The sequence below is a fragment of the Ictidomys tridecemlineatus genome, chromosome 9, assembly GCF_052094955.1.
Source record: "Ictidomys tridecemlineatus isolate mIctTri1 chromosome 9, mIctTri1.hap1, whole genome shotgun sequence".
NCBI lineage: Eukaryota > Metazoa > Chordata > Mammalia > Rodentia > Sciuridae > Ictidomys > Ictidomys tridecemlineatus.
In genome coordinates, this window is record NC_135485.1 from 116,712,872 (window position 1) to 116,733,493 (window position 20,622).

Genomic DNA, 20,622 nt, shown 5'->3' on the forward strand with positions numbered 1-20,622 from the left:
GACAAGTGTGTGAGGAATCCAGAGGGCAGGCATGGAGACTTTACTCTAAATGCAAAGACATATATGTGAGAAGGGAAAGATTTGTAGAGATTTTTGCTTGAGTTGATTTTTTTTTTTTAAGCTTTTTTTTTTAAGTTTCTTTTTTGGATCCAATAATGTTCTAAAGAAATCTAAGTGAAAATAATGAACATCTGCAGGTCAGTTTATCATCATCCATGGCTATAATGCAGCCTTACACTAGAATTTTTGAACGCGCCCTTGTGACTCCCTCCCTTATTCCCCTTCTCTTCCCTCCATCCCTCCTCCTACCAAAAGTAACAAAGAATTTTTAAATTCCCAGGGAATTAAAAGGAGATGGCACAATACAATTCAAATTTCACTGAGATTAACTTTGTTAAGCTAAAACCAATTTCTTTTCCATTTTGCTTAATAAACATGGAATTTTCTACTTCCTACACTTTTTTTTTTTCTTATACCAAATAATCTAGTTACTTAAATTCAGGATCATGAAACATTGAAAACTGGTACAAAACATTCATCTTCTAAATATTTAAAAAATACAGATAAGGACAAAGTGAATAAATAATTTAAAAGTTAATTTAGCTTCCCTTACCCATTTATTTATTAGCCTGTGTTTGTGTGTGTGTGTGTGTGTGTGTGTGTGTGTGTGTGTGTGTGTGTTTTAAATTCTCTCCAACTAATATGCAGCCTCATTCATTGTACCAATGGCCCAATGCATACAAAATATTCAACTAAAAGGTTCTGGCTCTTCATTAAGATTAAGATTAAATCAGATCAGGAGAAAGATTTAGTTTTAAAAAATAATAATCTGGTAGCCTTTTTCCAGATTCAAAAATAATTCCAAAAAGGGCTGGGGATATAGCCTACTGGTAGAACTCTTGTTTACTTGTTTAGCAGGCATGAGGTCTTGGGTTCAAACAAAAACAAACAAAAATCTCCAAAAGCTATGCTTCCTTTTAATTTTGAAATTTAAAAAAGTGATAAAAAATAGTTCACAAATTTCCTGTCCCCTTCACTGAGCCTCCCTTCGTTCAACATTTTAAAAAGCATAATAAAATACATCAATTTCAGAATCCCAGATTTCCTTTGTCTCTTCCAATCTGTGATAGTTCTCAGCATTTCTCCAACAATTTTGAGGAATACTGGCTGTTGAGGGCCACAGCTGAGTCAGGATGACGCATGGCATATTGCCGGAAGGGAGTGGGTGCCGCCAGGGAGCCATTGAGATGATGATGGTTATGTTAAGCTGTGTATTCAATTGTATATTTGACTTTTAATGTCTGGCAATAGGGCGGCTCTTGCTGCCTAGGGCGCCCCATACTTTGGAGTTCCCTGGTGGAGGGTGAGGGTGTTCCTAGGGAGCATGTGTGGAGCGCTGGGGAAGTTCAGCAATAAAGAATTGCTGTTTTGAACCTACAAGTGCTTCGTGGCAGCTGGGTTATTTATGCCCACCCAGACTGCAGCAACTGGCCAGTTATTTTGCATTAATTTGAGTCTGTCTGATGTTTTCTCCACTTGGGTTGATTTTTTGTTGTTGTTGTTCTTTGTTTTTTGTTTTTTAGTAAGAATGTTGGGCTGAGTATGTAGTTCAGTGGTGGAATACTTTGCCCACTATTCACAAGGCTCTCAGTTTGATCCCCAACACTGCCAAAAAATAAGAAAAAGTATACCATAGATATTTCCTCCTCAGTGCACAGTATCAGGAGACATAGAATGTAAGTCTCATTACTGGTGCTGTAACTCCCGTTAGTTGTCTGATTGCCTTCTCAATTATCAGATTAGCTGCAGTACTTATTTTACTTAATAATGGCCCCAAAGAGTAAGAGCAGTGGTACTGGCGATTTTATTACAAAATATAATTTTTCTATTATTATCTTTGTTAATCTCTTAGTTTTTCTGACTTGGGGCTATAGTAGGGATTGATTCCACATGTGAGGCAATTACCACTGGAGCTACAATCCCCAGTCTTCTAATATTTTGAAAAAGCTCTCACTAAATTGCCTGAGCTGACCTTGACCTTTGTGATGCTCCTGCCTCAGCCTCCCATGTAGTGGAATCATAGTTGTGGGCTATCACAGCAAGTTTACTGGGCCTAATTTATAAACTATACTTTATCATAGGTATGCATAAAAAAGTAACAGTATATAGGCTCAGTAAAGAGGATGCCACAGGATCAGGCATCCACTGGGGGCCTCAGAATACATCTCCTGCAGATAAGGGAAGAGTACTGTACATCCATTAGACTTCCTTCAGATTAAGAAAAAAAAAAATCTTCAGTTGGAACAGATCAAGTAATTTCTTTGAGAGATCATGACAGCTAAAGCTAGTTTTACTACTTCCACTATTATAAAAAACAAAAAATTGTGGACAGTTGATACATATATTGAAATATCCCAAAGGTTTACAAATATCACTACTCTTGCTCATGCTAGACCTTGTGATCTTTGATCTATGTTTTTTAAACATCATTATAGAATTCTGTCTTCACTATCACTATTGAAATCCATCTCACCTTGCACTACCACCTTCATCCCCAATATTATTGTTATTTTAGGAACTCAAGGCCAAACCATTCGCTAATAACGGTAGTGATATTTTAGCCAAAAGGTAATGAACCTTTATGCAGGGTGGAAAATGGGCAATCCCTGAAGGTCACATATTGTATGATCTCACTCCTGTACTTTTTTTGGTACTGAGGATTGAATCCCAAGGGTGCTTAACTATTGAACCACATCCCCAGCCCTTTTCATTTTTTATTTTGAATCCGGGTCTCACTAAGTTGCTGAGGCTGGCCTCGAACTTGTGATCCTCTTGCCTGAGCCTCCTGAGTGGCTGGGATACAAGTGTGAGCCCCATGCCAGACCTGCCCATATATTATTTTTGAAATGACAAAATTACAGAAATGCAGAACAGATCAGTGATTGCCAGAGAGGTAAGTTAGCCACATAAAGCGTATGTGGCTATAAAAGGGCAACAAGAGGAATCCTTCGTAGTGCTGTAATCTTCCTAATCTCAGCTAATCAATGTCAATATTCTGCACTATTACAAGATATTAATAGAGGGAAAACCCAGGTAAAGGGTACCCAGGATCGCCATATTACCTCTCACAACTGCATGTGAAGCTATATTACCTCAAAGTTAAGTTTAATATTTTTCAAAAATGAGTCTTTAGAATGAATTCTCAGGAGAAATCAGATAATCACCACAGTGCCCCCTAACCCTCTTAGGTGCACTGATTGTTAGCTTCTAGGAAAGTTTATATCAGTTTTCCCCAGAATGACCAGCTAATGATTAATTCTTATTTAGGATTCCTTCTTTCATTATTAGCTTTTATGCTGAATAGAAACAAACTCCATGGGTAGAGAAAGACAAAGCTGCCAAGGGCCTGATAGTAGAGTGTCGGCTTGGCCAAAGGAGCAAAATGCAAATTTTTATTTCTGTTCATTAGCACATACTAATATTCAAAAAATTCTAAAGCTCTGCAATCTATGATTTACAACTTGTGGGAAGGAAGCAATGAGAAACCACAGCAGGAGGGAAGAGTTTACTTCCAATGAGAAAATAAAGGTCTTCTTCAAGTCACCAACAACAACTGCTACAAAATACTTTTTACTCACAAAGGATGTGAAAGCACAGAAATAGTGGAGCCAAGACAATTTAAAACACAAGGACTAAACTTCCATAAAACCTAACCCTACCAACACCACAACACATCAAAGGTAATTCCTTTCACAGACTGGAGGAGAAAAGGAAATACCTAAATATCACAAAAAACACATTCTACAGTTCAGTAAGTGGTGGCTAATTAGCATGAGATCATGGGGGATTTTTTTCCCCCTGAAAAGATAAAAATTCTAACCATTAAAATAATGTGACAGGGGCCTGGCTGAACCTTTATGCAGGGTGGAAAATGGGCAATACCTGAAGGTCACATATTGTATGATCTCACTCATGCACTTTTTTTGGTACTGAGGATTGAGCTCAGTGGTAGAGCACTTGGCCTAGCACTTGTAAGGCACTGGGTTGGATCCTCAGCATCACATAAAAATAGTTATTGAGTGTATCTACCTAAAAAACAATAATAATAAGACAAGGCTGGGGTTGTGGCTCAGCGTAGAGCACTTGCCTAGCACATATAAGGCACTGGGTTCAATCCTCAGCACCACATAAAAATAAATAAAAATAAAAGGTATTGTAACAATCTACAACTAAAAAAATTTTTTAAATAATGTGACAATCTGCATATTTTTCTCCCAAAATGACATAACCACTGAACATATTTTTACTACATACACACATTCTCTAGCTCTGACAAAGCTACAAAAACATCAATTATATGCACTACAAATTGCTTCTCTTCCTAATTTATCAACATAAATTAATCCATCTAAACAAAAAAAATGATACAGAGGAGTGCGACAGCATTAGTTTTAGAGGCAGAATGGTCCCCAAAGGCCCACATGCTAAAGGCATCATCCCCAGAGTGGTGCTATTGGGTAGTGCTACAACCTTTAAGAGGTGGAAAATAATGAGAGGTCATCAGGTCACAGGCAATGCCCTTGAAAGGAACAGTGACACCCAACTAACACTCTCTCTTTCTCTTCCTGCCAGCATCAGGCCTAAAAGCAATAGGTATGCCCAATTATTGACCAAAACCTCCAAAACTGTGAGCCAAAATAAGCCATTTCTAAGTTAATTACTTCAGATATTTATTATAGCAACATAAAGAACTATTTCCAAAAACTCACTACAATTATTACATTGTGTCATCACAAGTCAATTTGAGCCTTTAAATAAATACATCCATTTTTGCCTGCTTAAATTTCTAATTCTTCAACTCTTCCCAAGGACAGAATGTTCACATTACCACTACACATTAAGAAATACTATTATATTAGCATAACTATATGATAAATCAGATACAGATAGTTCCCTACTTAAAATGGTTTGATGTGGGTTTTTTATTTTATTTTTTGTTTTTTACTTTACAATGGTGTGAAAGAGCTAAATGCATTCAGTAGAAACCACACTTCAAAATTTGATTTCTAGTATTTTCCTGGGCTAGCAATATGCAGTACTCTCTACAGACTTGGAAGCAACTCATAGCTCCCAGTCCAGCATGCTATCACAAAGGTAAACAACCAATACTATCCAGTGGAGTGTTGCTTCATTATAGATGCTTGTTAGGTTAGGTGCATTTAATTAATTTTCAACTTAACAATATTTTCAACTTAAAATCAGTTTGTCAGGATGTAACCACACCATAAGTCAAGGAGCACTTATACGTCATATTGGATTCCTGGAATGTATATGTAGTAGAAGATATCAAGCTTTAAGGAAAAATAGTGTAAGTAAAAAATCTTTTAACAATCAGCCAGATGCAGGGAGTGGTGCATGCCTATCTATAATCTCAATCACTTGGGAAGCTGATATGGGAGGACATCAGCAAGTGCAAGACCAGCCTCAGCAATTTAGTAAGATCCCCTACAAAAGGGCTGGGGTTGTAGCACAGTGATAGAGTGCCCCTGGATTCAATCCTCAGTACCACCAAAAAAAATAAAAAAATAAAAAAATAAAAAAAATTTAAAAATCAAGAAAATTATCAACAACTTGTATTTTTTTCCCTGTGAACTAGCAAATGTTCATCATTATCACTGGCCATGATTAGGCCATGCTGGCATAATGCAAACACAGTTTAGTACAATGAGTAGTTGGCATCCACATGCACACATTCAGCTAGCCCATTCAGCAGATAATACTCCTGCAATATTTCTTTTTTTTTTTTAGTTGAACACAATATTTCTATTTTTATTTATTTATTTTTATATGATACTGAGAATCGAACCCAGTACCTCACACACGGTAGGTGAGCGCTTTGCTGCTGAGCAACAACTCCAGCTCCTCCTGCAATACTTCTAATCCATCTCCACTGTTAACTGAGGTATCCAACCATCAAGCCAGAAGAATAGACATCAGTCATTTTGTTGTTGTTGTTTTTTGTTTTATAGTACTGGGGATCTGAAACCCAGGGCCTTCCATGAACCTCAATTTTTTTTTTTTTAGATGTAGATAGACCTTTATTTTATTCATTTATTTATATGCAGTCAGTGCTGAGAATCTAAACCAGTGCCTCACACATGTTAAGCGAGCGCTCTACCACTGAGCCACAACCCCAGACCTGGACCTCAGTCTTAAAGAGAATTCTCAGAACTGGAGTTGTAGCTCTGTGGTACAGTACTTGCCTAGTATGCTCAAGGCCCTGGGTTCAATCCCCAGTACAGTGAGAGAGAAAGGGAGAGAGGGAAAAAGAGATGGAGGGAGAGCAAACTATCATTAGGCTCTGAGCTAAACACTTGATCCATAAAACAACATCAGTAAGTGATTATCATTTTACAGATAAAGGAATCATTAAAACTGGAATGAAGAAAGGAAATATCTTATAATATGCACATATCAAGGAACCACTGACTACTGCCAGTTTCCAAAGTTATTTGGATATAAAATGTACAAAATAAATAACAAAACTTTCTTAAAGTTTTCATATGCATCAAGCAGAAGCAGTCTTTCTGTGTTTTCTAAAAGGTTATCAGGTAATTATTTCATATAGTCAACTTACATCTGAGGCATATCCCACTATTACTTGATTGACCTGAATTTCAAATATCACCAAAAGAAAGACCTTATTGCAATTTAAATTCCTCAAAATCTATCCCCAAAAAAGTTGTTTGCAAATCCACAATAAAAAAAAATTAAATACAATGCTTTCTTATGAAGCAACGAACGTTTTATTTCAAGAATTGAGCTTCAGCCAGGTACAGTGGTGAATACCTATAATCCCAGCTACTCAGGAGGCTGAGGCAGGAGGATCAAAAGTTCAAGGCCAGCCTCAGTAACTTAGGGACACCCGGTCTCAAAATAAAAATAAAGTATTGAGGATGTAGCTCATTGGTGAAGCACCCTAGGTTCAATTCCCAGTATGGGAATGGAGGGTGGGGGAGGCTGAACTTGAGCTTGGCAGTTACAGTGTATCCTCTCTTGCTTATTAAACAGTAAGATCATTAATAAAATGATAGAAGAGGTTATAACTGGTTTTGTTTTTATGTCCTTTCTTGGAAAGGGAGGCAACTAAATCAAATGGTGCAATAGCCCAAAAAATTTTTAATAATATCCTCTCTTGCTTATTAAACAGTAAGATCATTAATAAAATGATAGAAGAGGTTATAACTGGTTTTGTTTTTATGTCCTTTCTTGGAAAGGGAGGTAAAAAGTTGGAAACAAGGCAGTCCTATTCTGTGAACTCCCATTTACCACAATGAAACCAGCAGCTGGATCATTTTGATCCTCAGCCAAGATATGCAAAGCTAATTATGAAACTGTTAATTACTAAATGTTTAACAGGCTATTTGAAGACTTTCAGGCTTTCACTAATATTGCAAAAGAATGTTACTATTTTTTGCCATAAACTTAAGTCCTCACTTGTTCAAAGCCACATGCTAATAAAGTCTGAAATTAGTATTTTAGTTATAAATGTATGTTTTTTACCCAACAAATTCACATATCACTTCTATGAAAGTTAAATGTTTGTGACCAATTATTTCTTTGGGAAATATGCTTTTCAAACTGTGTATAGTTTAGTAGTTTTAAGAACAAAAACTACTTAAAAAATAAATATTATTACTACAGGCCAGAACCAAGTAAAAATATAATCAAAGTACAAGCTATCAAATGAAAATGAGTCTACTCATAAACAATGGTAAAAAGAAATTCAAATGGAAAATTTAACTGTAATACACATAATTCTTCCCCTACATTTGAAAGTTAAATATTTGTCAGAGATATTCTATTGTACTAATTCTCATAATTTAAAGTTCTCTATGCTAAAGGTATTTTTCCTTCAGCTTTCTCATTATGACTCAAGATGAATTCTACCGAGTGACTTTTGCAAAAACCTAAACCCTGTACTCTCCAAGGAACTCACACCTGACAAATTCATGACTTAGCAACTAAATCAAATGGTGCAATAGCCCAAAAAATTTTTAATAATGAAAGGCAAAGTAAGATATTAACTAGGAAATAGGGTGAGTTATTTTATACATACCCTATCTAAAAGTAACTTTTACAATTAGCTAAACACACACAAATTTGGTCTTTAAAGTAGAGGAAACAATTTTGTAATATATGTTTCACCTGGAAAACTAAAATATTAAGCTATTTAAACACTCCAAAGAAGCATTTCAAAGGGCCTGAACTCAACAAGTTAACAGTTTAGAAAATTATTTTATTGTATAAAGCCTTGAAATCTAAAGCTGTTTGTAATTTATTTATCTTTCAGTTCATTAAATTGCTTTGGTAACCACAAATCTCATTTAAGTGATTAAAGACACAAACCTAAATAGTTGAATAAAGCAATTACTTAAGTAAGAGTCCAGTTTTTCAGCAGAGGTACATTTTAAAATATCAATAGAATGTCTATTGCTCATTATTTTCTTTTTTTAATAATTATTTTTTAGTTATAGGTGACAACGATATCTTTATTATTTTATTTGTATGTGGTGCTGAGGATCGAACCCAGTGCCTCATGCATGCTGGGCAAGCGCTTTACCACTAAGCCACAGCCGCAGCCCCTGCTCATTATTTTCAAGGGAGTATGTTGTCTAAGAACAGAATGCCCCATTAACTAGAATTCACAGTATAGGACAAACACTAGATTAAATACAGTTTTTTCCGTCCTCTCAGAATATCAGGTGAAACAGTGAGAGCTTCTTGAATCTGAATATGCATGATTTGGCTAAAAATTTAGATGACAATTTTTTCTATACTTCTCCTTACTTATTGCCCCTTCCCAGTAAAATGCCTATAGAGTAGGTTCTGGTTTTCCAGGTGGATATGAAATGCTCTTAATTCAAAGTTACCAAGAATCTCCCCACCCTAGATTCTCCTATAGCCAACTTCTTAGGTTACACAAGTGACATTGAGTTTACTTCTAGGCAATTGATTGACCTAAATACAAAACTGACTTCACAGAGTATAGAAAAAGAACTAGGCTGACCTGATTAAAAAAGAAAGAAAGAAAGAAAGAAAGAAAAGAAGGGAAAAAAGAATTAAATTTAATGAAAAAATGCATTTTTCTTTATTCTTTTCTTTCTAAGCACTTTCTTTTTCCTGTGAGAATCCCATAAACTCCTTTATGGAATCTATCCTCAGAAACAGAAGGAAACACCATGGCAAAACTTTCCTAATTCATGTCCTTCAAGCTTTTTTAAAATGGTTGCTTTGATTATATTACAGAGTTCTAACTCTCCAGTATTCATGAGACTAGACACTACTTACACAAAAACCTCACTCCTCTTTTTTTTTTTTTTTTTTTTTTTTTGTACTGGGGTTTGAACTCAGAGGAACGCACCACTGAGCCACATCCCCAGCCCTATTTTGTATTTTATTTACAGACAAGGTCTCACTGAGTTGCTTAGCGCCTCACTTTTGCTGAGGCTGGCTTTGAATTCCTGATCCTCCTGTCTCAGCCTCTCAAGCCGCTGGGATTACAGGCAAGTGTAAAGTTCCACTTTTGCATTAACAAGCACAGTAGTCTTTTAATATGTTAGTTTAGGGTTTTTTGTTTGTTTGTTTTAAGCGGTATGAGCGACTGAACCTAGGGGTGCTTTACCACTGAGCCATAACGCCAGCCCTTTGCATTTTTTATTTTAAGTTGATGAGGCTAAACTCAAACTTGCCATCCAATGGGCAGAAGAACTGAGCAAGCACTTCACAGAAGAAATACAATCAGTCAGCAAATATATGAAAAAAAAAGTCTTTTTTTAAATATTTATTTTTTAGTTATAGGTGACCTTAAACTTAGTTAGAGAAATGCAAATGAAAACCACATTGATAGGGCTGGGGTTGTGGCTCAGCGGTAGAGGCCAGCACATGAGAGGTCCTAGGTTCAATCCTCAGCACCACATAAAAATTAATTAATCAATTAATTTTTTTTTTTGTTAAACACATATTGATAGGGACTGGGGCTGTATGTAGCTCAGTGGTAGAGGCACTGGGTTTAATCCTCAGCACCACATAAAAATAAAGAAATAAAATAAAGGCATTCTGTCCATCTACAACTACAAAAAAAAAAAAATTCTAAAAACAGCACACTGGTATTTCATCTCACTCCAGTCAGAAAGGCAATTATCAAGAATACAAGTAACAATAAATGTTGGTGAGCATGTTGGGGAAAAGGTACACTCATACATTGCGGTGGGACTAAAAATTGGTGCAACTACTCTGGAAAGCAGTATGGAGATGCCTCAGAAAACTTGGAATAAAACCATCATTTGACCCGGTTATCCCACTCCTCAGTATATACATACCCAAAGGACTTAAAATCAGCATTTTTTTTTTAATTTTTTTTCAGTTGTAGTTGGACACAATACCTTTATTTTATTTATTTATTTTTATGTGGTGCTGAGGATCGAACCCAGGGCCTCGCACGTGCTAAGGCAAGCGCTCTACCACTGAGCCAGAATCCCAGCCCTAAAATCAGCATTTTATAGTGACACTGCCACATCAATGTTCATAGCAATTCAATTCACAATAGCTAAACTATGGAACCAGCCTAGGTGCCCTTCAACAGATGAATGACTAAAGAAAATGTGGTATATACACACAATGGAATATTACTCAGCCATAAAGAGAAATGAAATTATGGCATTTGCCAGTCAATGGATGGAACTGGAGACTATCATGCTACGGCAACGCCCCCAAACCAAAGGCTGAATGTTCTCTCTGCTGTGTGGATGCTAACTCACAATAACAGTGGGGGGTAGATCAGAGAAGAATAGAAGTAAACTCAATTTGACAAAGAGGGATTCAAGAAAGGAACAGGAAATGGGAATAGGAAAGACAGTAGAACGGTTTGACATTATTTTCCATGTTCAATTTCCAATGTAATTCCACATCATGTACAACCAGAAAAATGGGAAGTTGTACTCCGTGTATGTATAATTTGTCAAAATACATTCTACCGTCGTCATGTATAACTAAAAAGATCAACAACAATTAAAAAACTTCCCATCCTTCTGCCGCCTCAGCTTCCAGAGTACCTGGGATTACAGGCAGGCAACACCACTCCTAGAAGCATTTCTTTTCTACTTAAATTTCAAACTTTTAAAAGATGGATTATTTCTGACTAGTCAGGAAAAGATGGAAAACATTCACATTTCAAGGTACTTTCTCTTGAAAACAATAAACAAATGGGGGGGGTGTCGTCTGCGCAAGTAAAACCCAAATGATGAATATCAAAGTTAATGGGGCTGAAGAGTAAGAATGTTCAAAATGTTTGGTAAGTTTTTCTGTGTTTACCTTTTCTATGAAGGTTGGGGGGGGGCGGGGGGAGTAGGGATGCTGCTTTCAGATTGTCAATGGGGCTTTCATGGTGTGGTATTAGTAGTAACTGGCCCACTTACTTCTGACTCAGGCCAAGTTCTATGCTGGGTCAGTTTTTACTCCATTCTATACAACTGGCAGGGGAAAAGGAAAGTTTAACAGTTCATTTACTTGGCACAATCCACACAGGCTGTCACAGAGGAGGTTTTTGTCTCTTCCAGTCTTGTTTGCCGATCCATCCGTCCACCTGATAGTAGGTTTCAAGCATTGTTATTCTTCTAACTAATCAACTGAAGACACCACTTCCCCCATCTCTAATTTCCACTACAAGGCTCTGACATCATTCCTGACCAGCCTAGCTAGGTTCTAATATTCTCAGCATGTGTGATTTCAAACATGGCACTTCAAACACTATTCTTGAAAAGAAGTGAAATATCTCACTGAAATTTGCTTTTCCTTCCCATTGGGATTAGAATGTGCATTTTCAGGTGCAGAAGACTCTAATGCAACTGAAAATTTTAAAGCAGTACTCTGGTGGAGGAAGGCACTTGAGAGGCACTGAAACACCAAGGGGGGGGAGACAAGATCAAAGCAGAACATTCCTTGATCATCACAGAAACAGCGTTTGAGAATAGGAAGTTTCTGGAGACACTAAAATAAATTGCCTTGTAAAATTATGGCCCATTTTCCATAGGTCTGGTAAATATGTGATATCAATCCATGATCCCCCAGATGTGACAGCTCCATCAGAGAAAATGAAAAATCAAAATGGTACCAGGTGCCGTTCTTGGGGCTTGTCCAATGGCAACCAGCGGAAGATTCTATGTTATTCTGTTCTCCCCACATTAAAGAATAATCAATGTCAGAAAATAAGAGCAATTTGGATTTGGACAGATGTCATCCAACACCTAACAAGCAAAGCAACTCTTTTCAAGCATTCGATCCTAATGTACCTGATGGTCCCAGGATCAGAAGAGCTTATTTGCCTTAAGAAGGTTGGCAAGAAGGATACCCTGTAGTCAACATCCCAATGCTTAGGAATATGCGTCATTATCATCTCAGAAACTTACAGCTAAGAAAATCAAACCACCACATTTTTATAAAATATAAATCTCTAGTCCAACTTGAGATGACCAAATCCAACCTCAGGAGCAATTCTTCCACTTGAAGTAAGAGGAAAAAGAAGCCTGGCGGTAAACACACATAGAAAGGTTAACAAACTCGTCTACTTTTGACAAGGTTGTGCAACACCAGAAGAATCCGCAGGGTGCCCTTCCAGGGGGGTGTTTTTGAATGTGCCGGCTCTGCAGTTACATCTGCAATTGAAACTAAAAACTCTTGAAACTGACTATTCAACTGATTCCCCTTCAATGAAGAGCAGCAACTTTTTTTTCCAAAAAGTAAAATAGTAAATAAATACACAAACCTCAATGTTCTACTTTAGAAGCTCAACATGGACTTTTCCCAGAACCCTACAAGTTTCCTCCTATACCCACATAATCAAACACCACTGAAGTCTAAAGGAAAGCCACATGCAAGGGAAGGAAGGGAACCAGAAATCAGGGTGGCAAGAGTAATCTTTGGCACAGGGAAGGTAAGACCCCACCCGCTGAGACTGAGGTCCCGAGCACTGCTGCGGAGCAGGGGAGCTAATTGGAGAAGGTCCACGCGTGAACACACACACACACACACACACACCCCTCTGTCGCCGGGCAATCCGAGCTCACTAGTGAGAAGTATAAAGAATAGCAAAGGGAGGGAAAAATAAATCCAGGACGCCCTTGAGAAAAGCCTCGGAGGTGGGAAGGCCTGGAAGTCCTGATGTGAGAAGTGGGGTGCTTGGGGAGAACTGTGTCAGGACAGGGTGGCGGAGGAGAAGAAAGGGTGCAGCCTGAGAGAAACAAACCCGGCCCGGTGCAGGCGACCGGAGGCAGCGGGTCTCACCTGGGGGGTCCTCTCGGCGGGGTTCTTCATCACCGCTTGGCGGAAGCTGTTATCCACGTAGGACGCCATCTCCCCGCGCGGGCCGGGCCGGGGCCGCTCGGCACCCTCGCTGGCCTCCTCCCGGCCCAGCGCCGCCGCCGCCGCCGCCGCCCTGCGCGGCCCGCCCGGGCTAATCAGCCAAACCGCGGCGGCTGCGCGGGGCGCGAGGGCGGCTTGGCCGGGCCGAGCGCGCGGGACAGGCGCGGTGGGCGCCCTCGGCGCTCAGCTCCCAAAACGCGCGGCCGGGAGGGTCCCTGCGGTCAAGCCTGAGGCGCTCCAGGCAGCAGGGAAGTCCCCTTCCTCCTCCTCGCCGCTCGGCTCCGTAGGTTTACAGGCGCGCCCGGCTCCCTCCTGGCCCTGGCTCGACACGCCTCCTCACGCTCCGCTCGGGGGACACTGGCGGCTCCTCCTGGCCCCAGCGGGCCCGAGTTATTTTTAGGGAGGTACGAGTGGCAGTAGCGAGGGGGAGGGCTGCAGGCAGGCGGAGCCTCCTCTCCCCCTGCGCGAGGGTCGCCCCCTCCTCTCAAGGGCTCGCGTCGCCGCCCAGGGGTCTCCGCGAAGCACTCGGGTCTCCTGCGTCCCCAGTCCTTGGGCACTTGGACGCCGCTGCTCTGCAGGACGGACCGGGTGGGTCAGGCTCAGGTCCGGGCGCAGCGAAGCCCGCTCGCCTCGGCTGCAGTCGCCGCCGCTCCTGGGCTCGGTCTACTGGGCTCGGCCGTCCCTCCCGACTGCTGCTGCATCCCCTCGCGCCGCCCCGCCGCCGTCGCCGCCGCCTCTGCTGCTCCGGCCGCCGTCGTGGGCCCCGCCACCGCCTACCCCCATCGGCGCGCGCGGAACGGAGCTGCCTCGGCGCCGGCGCCGGCGCCGCCGCGGCCAGAGCCCCAGCCGGGCTACAGCCTCCGGGTCACCCTCGGCAACTTTGTTCCTCGTCTGCGCGCGGTGGAGCAGGGGAAGAGGGACCGCGGGTAGCCCAGGTCCGGACTCCCGGCGGCGGGAGGGTGTCCGAGGGCCGAGTCGAGCGCCGCGCACAGCCCCCTTGGAGAGTGTGTTTGGGAAGCGGCGATTCCCCTCCTCTTCCTCCGCCTCTTCCTCCTCCTGCGCCTTCTCCGGCCGCCCGAGCCGCTCCTCAGGGAGGAAGCGGCCTCCGGGGCTTGTTGCTTTGTGCTGCAACCATGGTGAGCAGTGAGTGACAAGGCGGAGGCCAGTCGGCGGCCGCCGCATCATCGGGGAGGCGGGCGGCCCCGTCGCGCCGGTCCCGCCCCCTCGCGCTCTCCGCGCCCGCCAGCCGGCCGCGCCCTCGCTCGCGAGCAGCACCTTGGCTGCGACCAGGTGACACCAGCACTGGGGCCGCGAGGGAATTGCAGCGCCCTGAGCTGATCTGGCCTAACCCCGGCACTGACTGGCCCAGAGGAGGCGCCGCCAAGTCTTGGTGACTGAGGAGAGCGCGAGACTTGTCTTTCCCAACACCCGCCCCCCATCACGCTGCGCCCCTACCCATCCTTGGCATCCAGTCCCGGGAGACCCAGCAGCGTGGGGTCGCCTCTCCCAGATGGCCCTGGCGCCAGCCCTCACCAATCTGGCTGAAAGCTGACCGAGAGCAGAAGCCAGTCCGCAAACTTGGGCCATACTGAGCATTCTTTTAGAACCCAGGGGTTGACTCTGGGCTGCTTCCGTGGCGATAAATCCTCTTAGGATTTTGTTTATTTGTAATTTCTTCTGGGAAAACGTTCCTGTCCAACTTCCGTGCTCATTCTGGCACCTTCAAACACTTACATGATCACAAAAGTAGGCAGATGGGAACGTGCCGATTTCAACAACAGAACCAATACCACCCCCAGACACACAAACATGCCAGATTTAATGGTGATCCGTTGTTAGAGACCAGGACAGCAAGTTCTGTGACATAATCAGAAACATTTATTGCTACTAATAATAATCTGGCTTTGCCTTGGGCAGAGCATAGCTTCTTCTCTAGATCCCAAGTTTCCAAGCTAGATTCCCTTGGTGCAGAGACCATAACAAGGTCTCTTAAGATGTTGATGCTCCTGCAGTTTTATTTTTCGTTCCTTGAGCCAGGCTGAGCTTGAGCTATGTGATGTCAGCCCTGATGCAGATATGTCATTAGCCAAGCATCAGAAATTATTTTGTTGTCTGGTCTCAGAGTTTTATTTTTGTTTAGCTCTATGCACCAATGAGTTCATGTTTTGATGTCTGTGTGGAGACTAAGAACCATTAGTACAGTTATTTATGAACACTACTTTTAAAAAATTTTTTCAAACATGCTTCTTCAATATCTAGTTTATTTTAAACACTTGGAATAGGTTGTCAGCTACCCTTTGGGTATCCTTAAGTCATGTGTGTGGCACTGATATTGCATGGCTTCTTAGACATGTCTGTCTTTTGGAAACTGAATCCAAGTTACAAATTATTATCTATAGATCCTTTTTTATTACTTTTGCTGAAACTACTTCTTAATATTTCTTTCTTCTCTCAGTTGAGCACTAACATCAAATTCTATGTAACCAAGACCACCACCTTGAAAACAAAGGAACATAAGGACCATTACAACTCTATAAATAGAAAAAAAAGAATTCAAACCCAATGAAGTAAAAAAATAAACCTGACCTCTCCACCTGGTGTCTAATAGACAATTTAGAATTAACATGTACAAACAGGTTCCATTTTCTCCTGCCCAAAATATACTCATTCTGCAACCTTGACCATCACAATTAATGCCATCTACACCTTTGTCATCACACAAGTAAAAAACCCTTAGAATCTTCCTGAATTTCTTTCTCCTATGCACTATAAAGGACAGTAAAAACCGCTAATTACTGTATCTGGACTCTGATCTCTGTCTACCATCTCTGCTCCTGTGACCCTGGTCCAAACTACTGTTTGCCTACACTTTGCAATAATCACCTGCCTGGTCTTCCTTTTTCTTCCCTTGCTTCCAACAGACCATTTTTAACACCTCAGCCAAAGTGAATCTTTTCACTTCATTCAAATCACTTCTTTGCTTAGCTCCCCTTGTTACTCAGTTGTAAAAGCTAAAGCTCTGACCAGGGTCTGAGCTTTAGAAAAGTAAGCAAATTCTTGTCTTATAGGCTTTCCATCTGCTGTTCCTTCTACTACTGGAGTCTCTCTTCACTTTCACCCACCCCACCCATATTCACCAAAAGAAAAACATACACACAGAACAGCAGCCAAAAGATAAAATGTCCTTCCTCACCTCTATCACATCTTTATTCAAATCTCATCTTCCCCATGACTCCACATACCCTGGCTTTAATTCCACACACCATCTAACATCCTATGTAAGCTTCTAAAGTCAATGATTTTTGTTCCTTTGTTGACTAGTATATCCTCAATACATTAATAGGCATTCAACAAAAATTTATTGAATGGATAAATGAGTTAGCAACTACTATATTAGCTTCTATTTGTATAAGCTTGTTACATACATTATCTCACTTGTGTCTCAGTGGGGGAGAAGCTGGAAGAGGAAACGTAACCTCTTTAAGCCTGTTTTCTGTTCTTCAAAAAGTGAACCAAAACTGTACACCCTGAAGATTTGTGAGGATCAAATATAAGCATGCAAAGTGTCTTGTATATGGCTTGAACCATAGTATGTATTCAACAGATGATAGTTATTTTTAAGATCATTCTCATCATCTCCACCCTTTGAGGTTAGTGGGACAGTTATTATCACCCTGTTTACAGATAAGGAAACTGACAATAAAATAGGCTATGTGACTTGCCCTACTTGCAGGCCTGCTTTTTAACTTTGGAATGTCTGAAGCAAACTAACAAATGAAAATTCATATACTCTATTATAAATACTAAACACTACAATTTAACTAGGTTGGTATCCCTGTGGGGCATATCGACTTCTGGCCTGTAACTTGCATCCCCTTTTCTTCCTTGTCTCTGCTCCATTCCATCCCCCCAAAAAAGGCTCAGACAGGATAATGCATCCTGCACATCTAAACTATACCACATCCCTCACAAAAGCCACCCCTTGGTGATTCCTCAGGCCAAGTTGCATCCTTGGCAAGTGAAGCCTGGAAGTGGGAGGGTAGTAAGGTCCAGGGTAGGTGCTCAGACAGCTTAGAGCCTCCTGCATCACTGGGAGGGATGAAGCTAGAGGAGAACCCTCCAAAGCATGGGCACTGGGCAGGAACCCCTTTCAGCTAGAGCTCAGGAAGAAAATTGTGAATTCTAGTTGCATACCAACTCCTTTTTTTTTTTCCCTCTGACTACTCTACTGTGATACAGAATTGCACCAGTGACCTCAGGTAAGGCATAATAATGTGTCTTATCCACCAACAAAATGACTCACTGTCCACTTATAATCTATCAATTAACTTCAATTAAAGCTAATTTCCCCTCTGTTTATAATCTACTTATGTCAACAATGCTATCAGCACTCAGAATCTAAGACACCTGATACTTGGCACGCATTGCTGTTTTATCAACATTTGCGTATGAACACTATACTAGTTACAACATGGAAGTAACAGAATTTGACCCAGATCTGACAATCCGCCAACTATTCTAAACCAAACTGTCAACAATTCATAATCAAAGTAATCCATCTATTATGCTGCCTCAGAAAGGGAAGTATAAAAATGAGAGAGTTTTTGTTCTTTATTCATCCAATTACCTAGAAAATCATTCCAAGAAAGGTAAAGAGATAAACCACTGAGTTTTAGATCCAGAAATACATTTCAAGTTTTGGCCTTAATGCCATTCTACTTGTGACTTTAAAAGGTTTGATCTTTCCAACTGCAAAATCTAACACATCCCTAAATATATAATGTAGGTTAGGTTTTAGTCATTTTTATTTAAAAAAAAAAAAAAATCTGAACCCAGCTACAACACAAGAAAGATTAGGGAAAGATGGTAAATAGGTAGAGAATCATTTTACTGATGAATACATTGAGTGCTTATTGGTCCGTCAGTCAATAAATATTTATTATGTGCTTACTATAGTCTAGGAACTGATCTGAATGCTTAGAATACCAATAGTGAATAACACAAAAGTAGTCCCTTCCCTTGCCAAGTGGGAGCATGTCCCATGTTCCAGACACTAGTTTGTATTACTCACCTCTCCTAAAAGGAGGGCGAGGGTAATAGAAAGGATCCAGGAGGCTTCTCTGCTCTGCTAAGAGGAGAGCTTCCTCTTGTTACCACTTTCTCCAGCTGTACAACCCTCCCAAGGCAAGGTTTCCTGCTGAGAGGTTGAGCTCTATTAAAGACATTCCTTAAACGATTTGCTTTCCTCTCCACAAGACACATTTTTAAGCATTGTTTTTCAGTTTCTCTTACCCTTGTAGTCAAGTCAGTAAGAATCTCTGGAGAATGGAAGGCTGTAGTTCAGACCCAGTCTCTTCTCAGTAAGCATGCTCCACTAGGTAATACTGGATTTACCTGCAAATTGCATTTCAGAGAGTCCCAGTGGAGAGTAGGCCAGAGCTCTTGAAACAAGTTAGATGAAATGTATCAAAAACACAATTTAAACTGGAATCTTAAATTTGATTATACAGGTATCCTAATCAATTCAGAGTTGTGGATGTCCCCACATGGATAAGAAGTACAGTAATATAGATTTCATGTAGGTCTTTGAGAACTGATTCTAGAAAAAGAAAATATTTTCTCCTGATTTATTAATGTTATTACCTTGGATACACAAACATTAACAAAACTATTCTATTGAGATACACTATTGTATTCCTCACAATGACATAACCACTTTCCTCCATTGATTTGTTTACTTTTGAAATATTAGGGTGAGATGGAAGCTCCTTCTTTATTTTCCTTATTGTGAGAAAGCTGGTGCTGTTATTTCTAAAAGGAAATGCATTGTTAAACTTTAGATCCACTGTCAATTTCTCCTATTGTTGTCAAGTGTTTGGCATTTGTTTTTACAAATTGTTCCACAAAACTGTGGTCCAAAATCAGTCTGCAAATTTTTTTATGAGATCTTTTTTTTTAATTTTTAAAAATTTTTTAGTTGTCAGTGAACTTTATTTATTTATATGCAGCGCTGAGCATTGAACAAAGTGCCTGATGAATGCTAGACAAGCACTCTACCACTGAGCCACAACCCCAGCCCAAGATTCTTATATATATATATATATCTTTATTTTATTTATTTATTTTTGTGTGGTGCTGAGGATTGAACCCAGTGCCTCACATGTGCTAGGCAAGTACTCTACCACTAAGCCTCAGCCCTAGCTCCCCAAGATTCTTTTTTTAAAAAAAATATTTTTAGTGTAGATGGACACAATACCTTTATTTATTTGATTTTACGTAGTGCTCAGGATTGAACCTAGTGCCTCATATGTGCTAGGCAAGCATTCTACCACTGAGCTACAAACCCAGCCTCAGTCTACAAATTTTAAGGGAACCTGTAAAGGGGTTATACAGGCTAAAGTCTCTTTAAGCTAGAAAACAGGTAAATTAAAGACCTCATGTTAAAAACCTCACAATATTAATGCCATACACAGTTGATAAGAGTACTCCATGCATAGATTTTTAAGGCCCACACTGGATCACTTGAATGCCCAAGTAATAAAAAATAGATTAATTAATTAAAAAAAAAAAAAAACTTCAATTTCAAGCAGGCAAAGTTAACCCAGTGATATAATCCTGTCATGATGGGGCATTATATAAGATCATATCTGGGTTTCTCCAGTTATGTGAAGGTGATTATACACGCTGAAATTACTTCCACAAGCAAACTGGTATGCAGTACAAGAATTTGTAAGTGTTCGTCAGAAGATCAGCTGCAGTTATTGCCAGCTCTGGTCTCCAGGTGGTTTTCAAGGGTAAATTCAAGTGTACTCTAGTGCAGCTGTCTACCACAAGATCAGACTGAGGTCATTTGAACAAACAACAACAAGGACAACAAAAAACAGTATTCCTGACCAGCTGTAATTTTTTTTTAATGTCAACACTAATCACCATTCCAAAGTCATGATTATTTAATATCTGTTAAATCCAAGACTAGAGCTAGGCACGATGTGTACATAAACAAAGACAAAATGCCTATGCATTGAGTTTACAAATCTAAATTAGGCCAAGGAAGTGAAGGGCAAACAAGGGCGTGGGAAACAAGAACTGAGGGCTTTCTTAGAGGAGGAAGCTATTTTATTTGTATTGTTATTTTAACTTTTCTATCAGAAGGTCCATTATGTTGCAAGACAAAAATTTAAAGGAGTCAAGCAAAAAAAGAAA

General features: G+C 40.4%; 1 protein-coding gene across 7 annotated transcripts in view; it reads right to left on the minus strand.

The window, feature by feature from the left end:
• Window positions 1-13,716, minus strand: part of Rapgef2 (Rap guanine nucleotide exchange factor 2) — a 251,730-nt gene extending 238,014 nt beyond the window's left edge. For all 7 annotated transcript variants that reach the window (XM_078021950.1, XM_078021946.1, XM_078021947.1 and 4 more), the window contains exon 1: window positions 13,342-13,716. In XM_078021950.1, the coding sequence (XP_077878076.1) occupies window positions 13,342-13,410 (69 nt within the window). In that variant the 5' untranslated portion in view covers window positions 13,411-13,716. The remainder of the gene's footprint in view (window positions 1-13,341) is intronic.
• Between the last annotated feature and the right edge of the window lie 6,906 nt (window positions 13,717-20,622).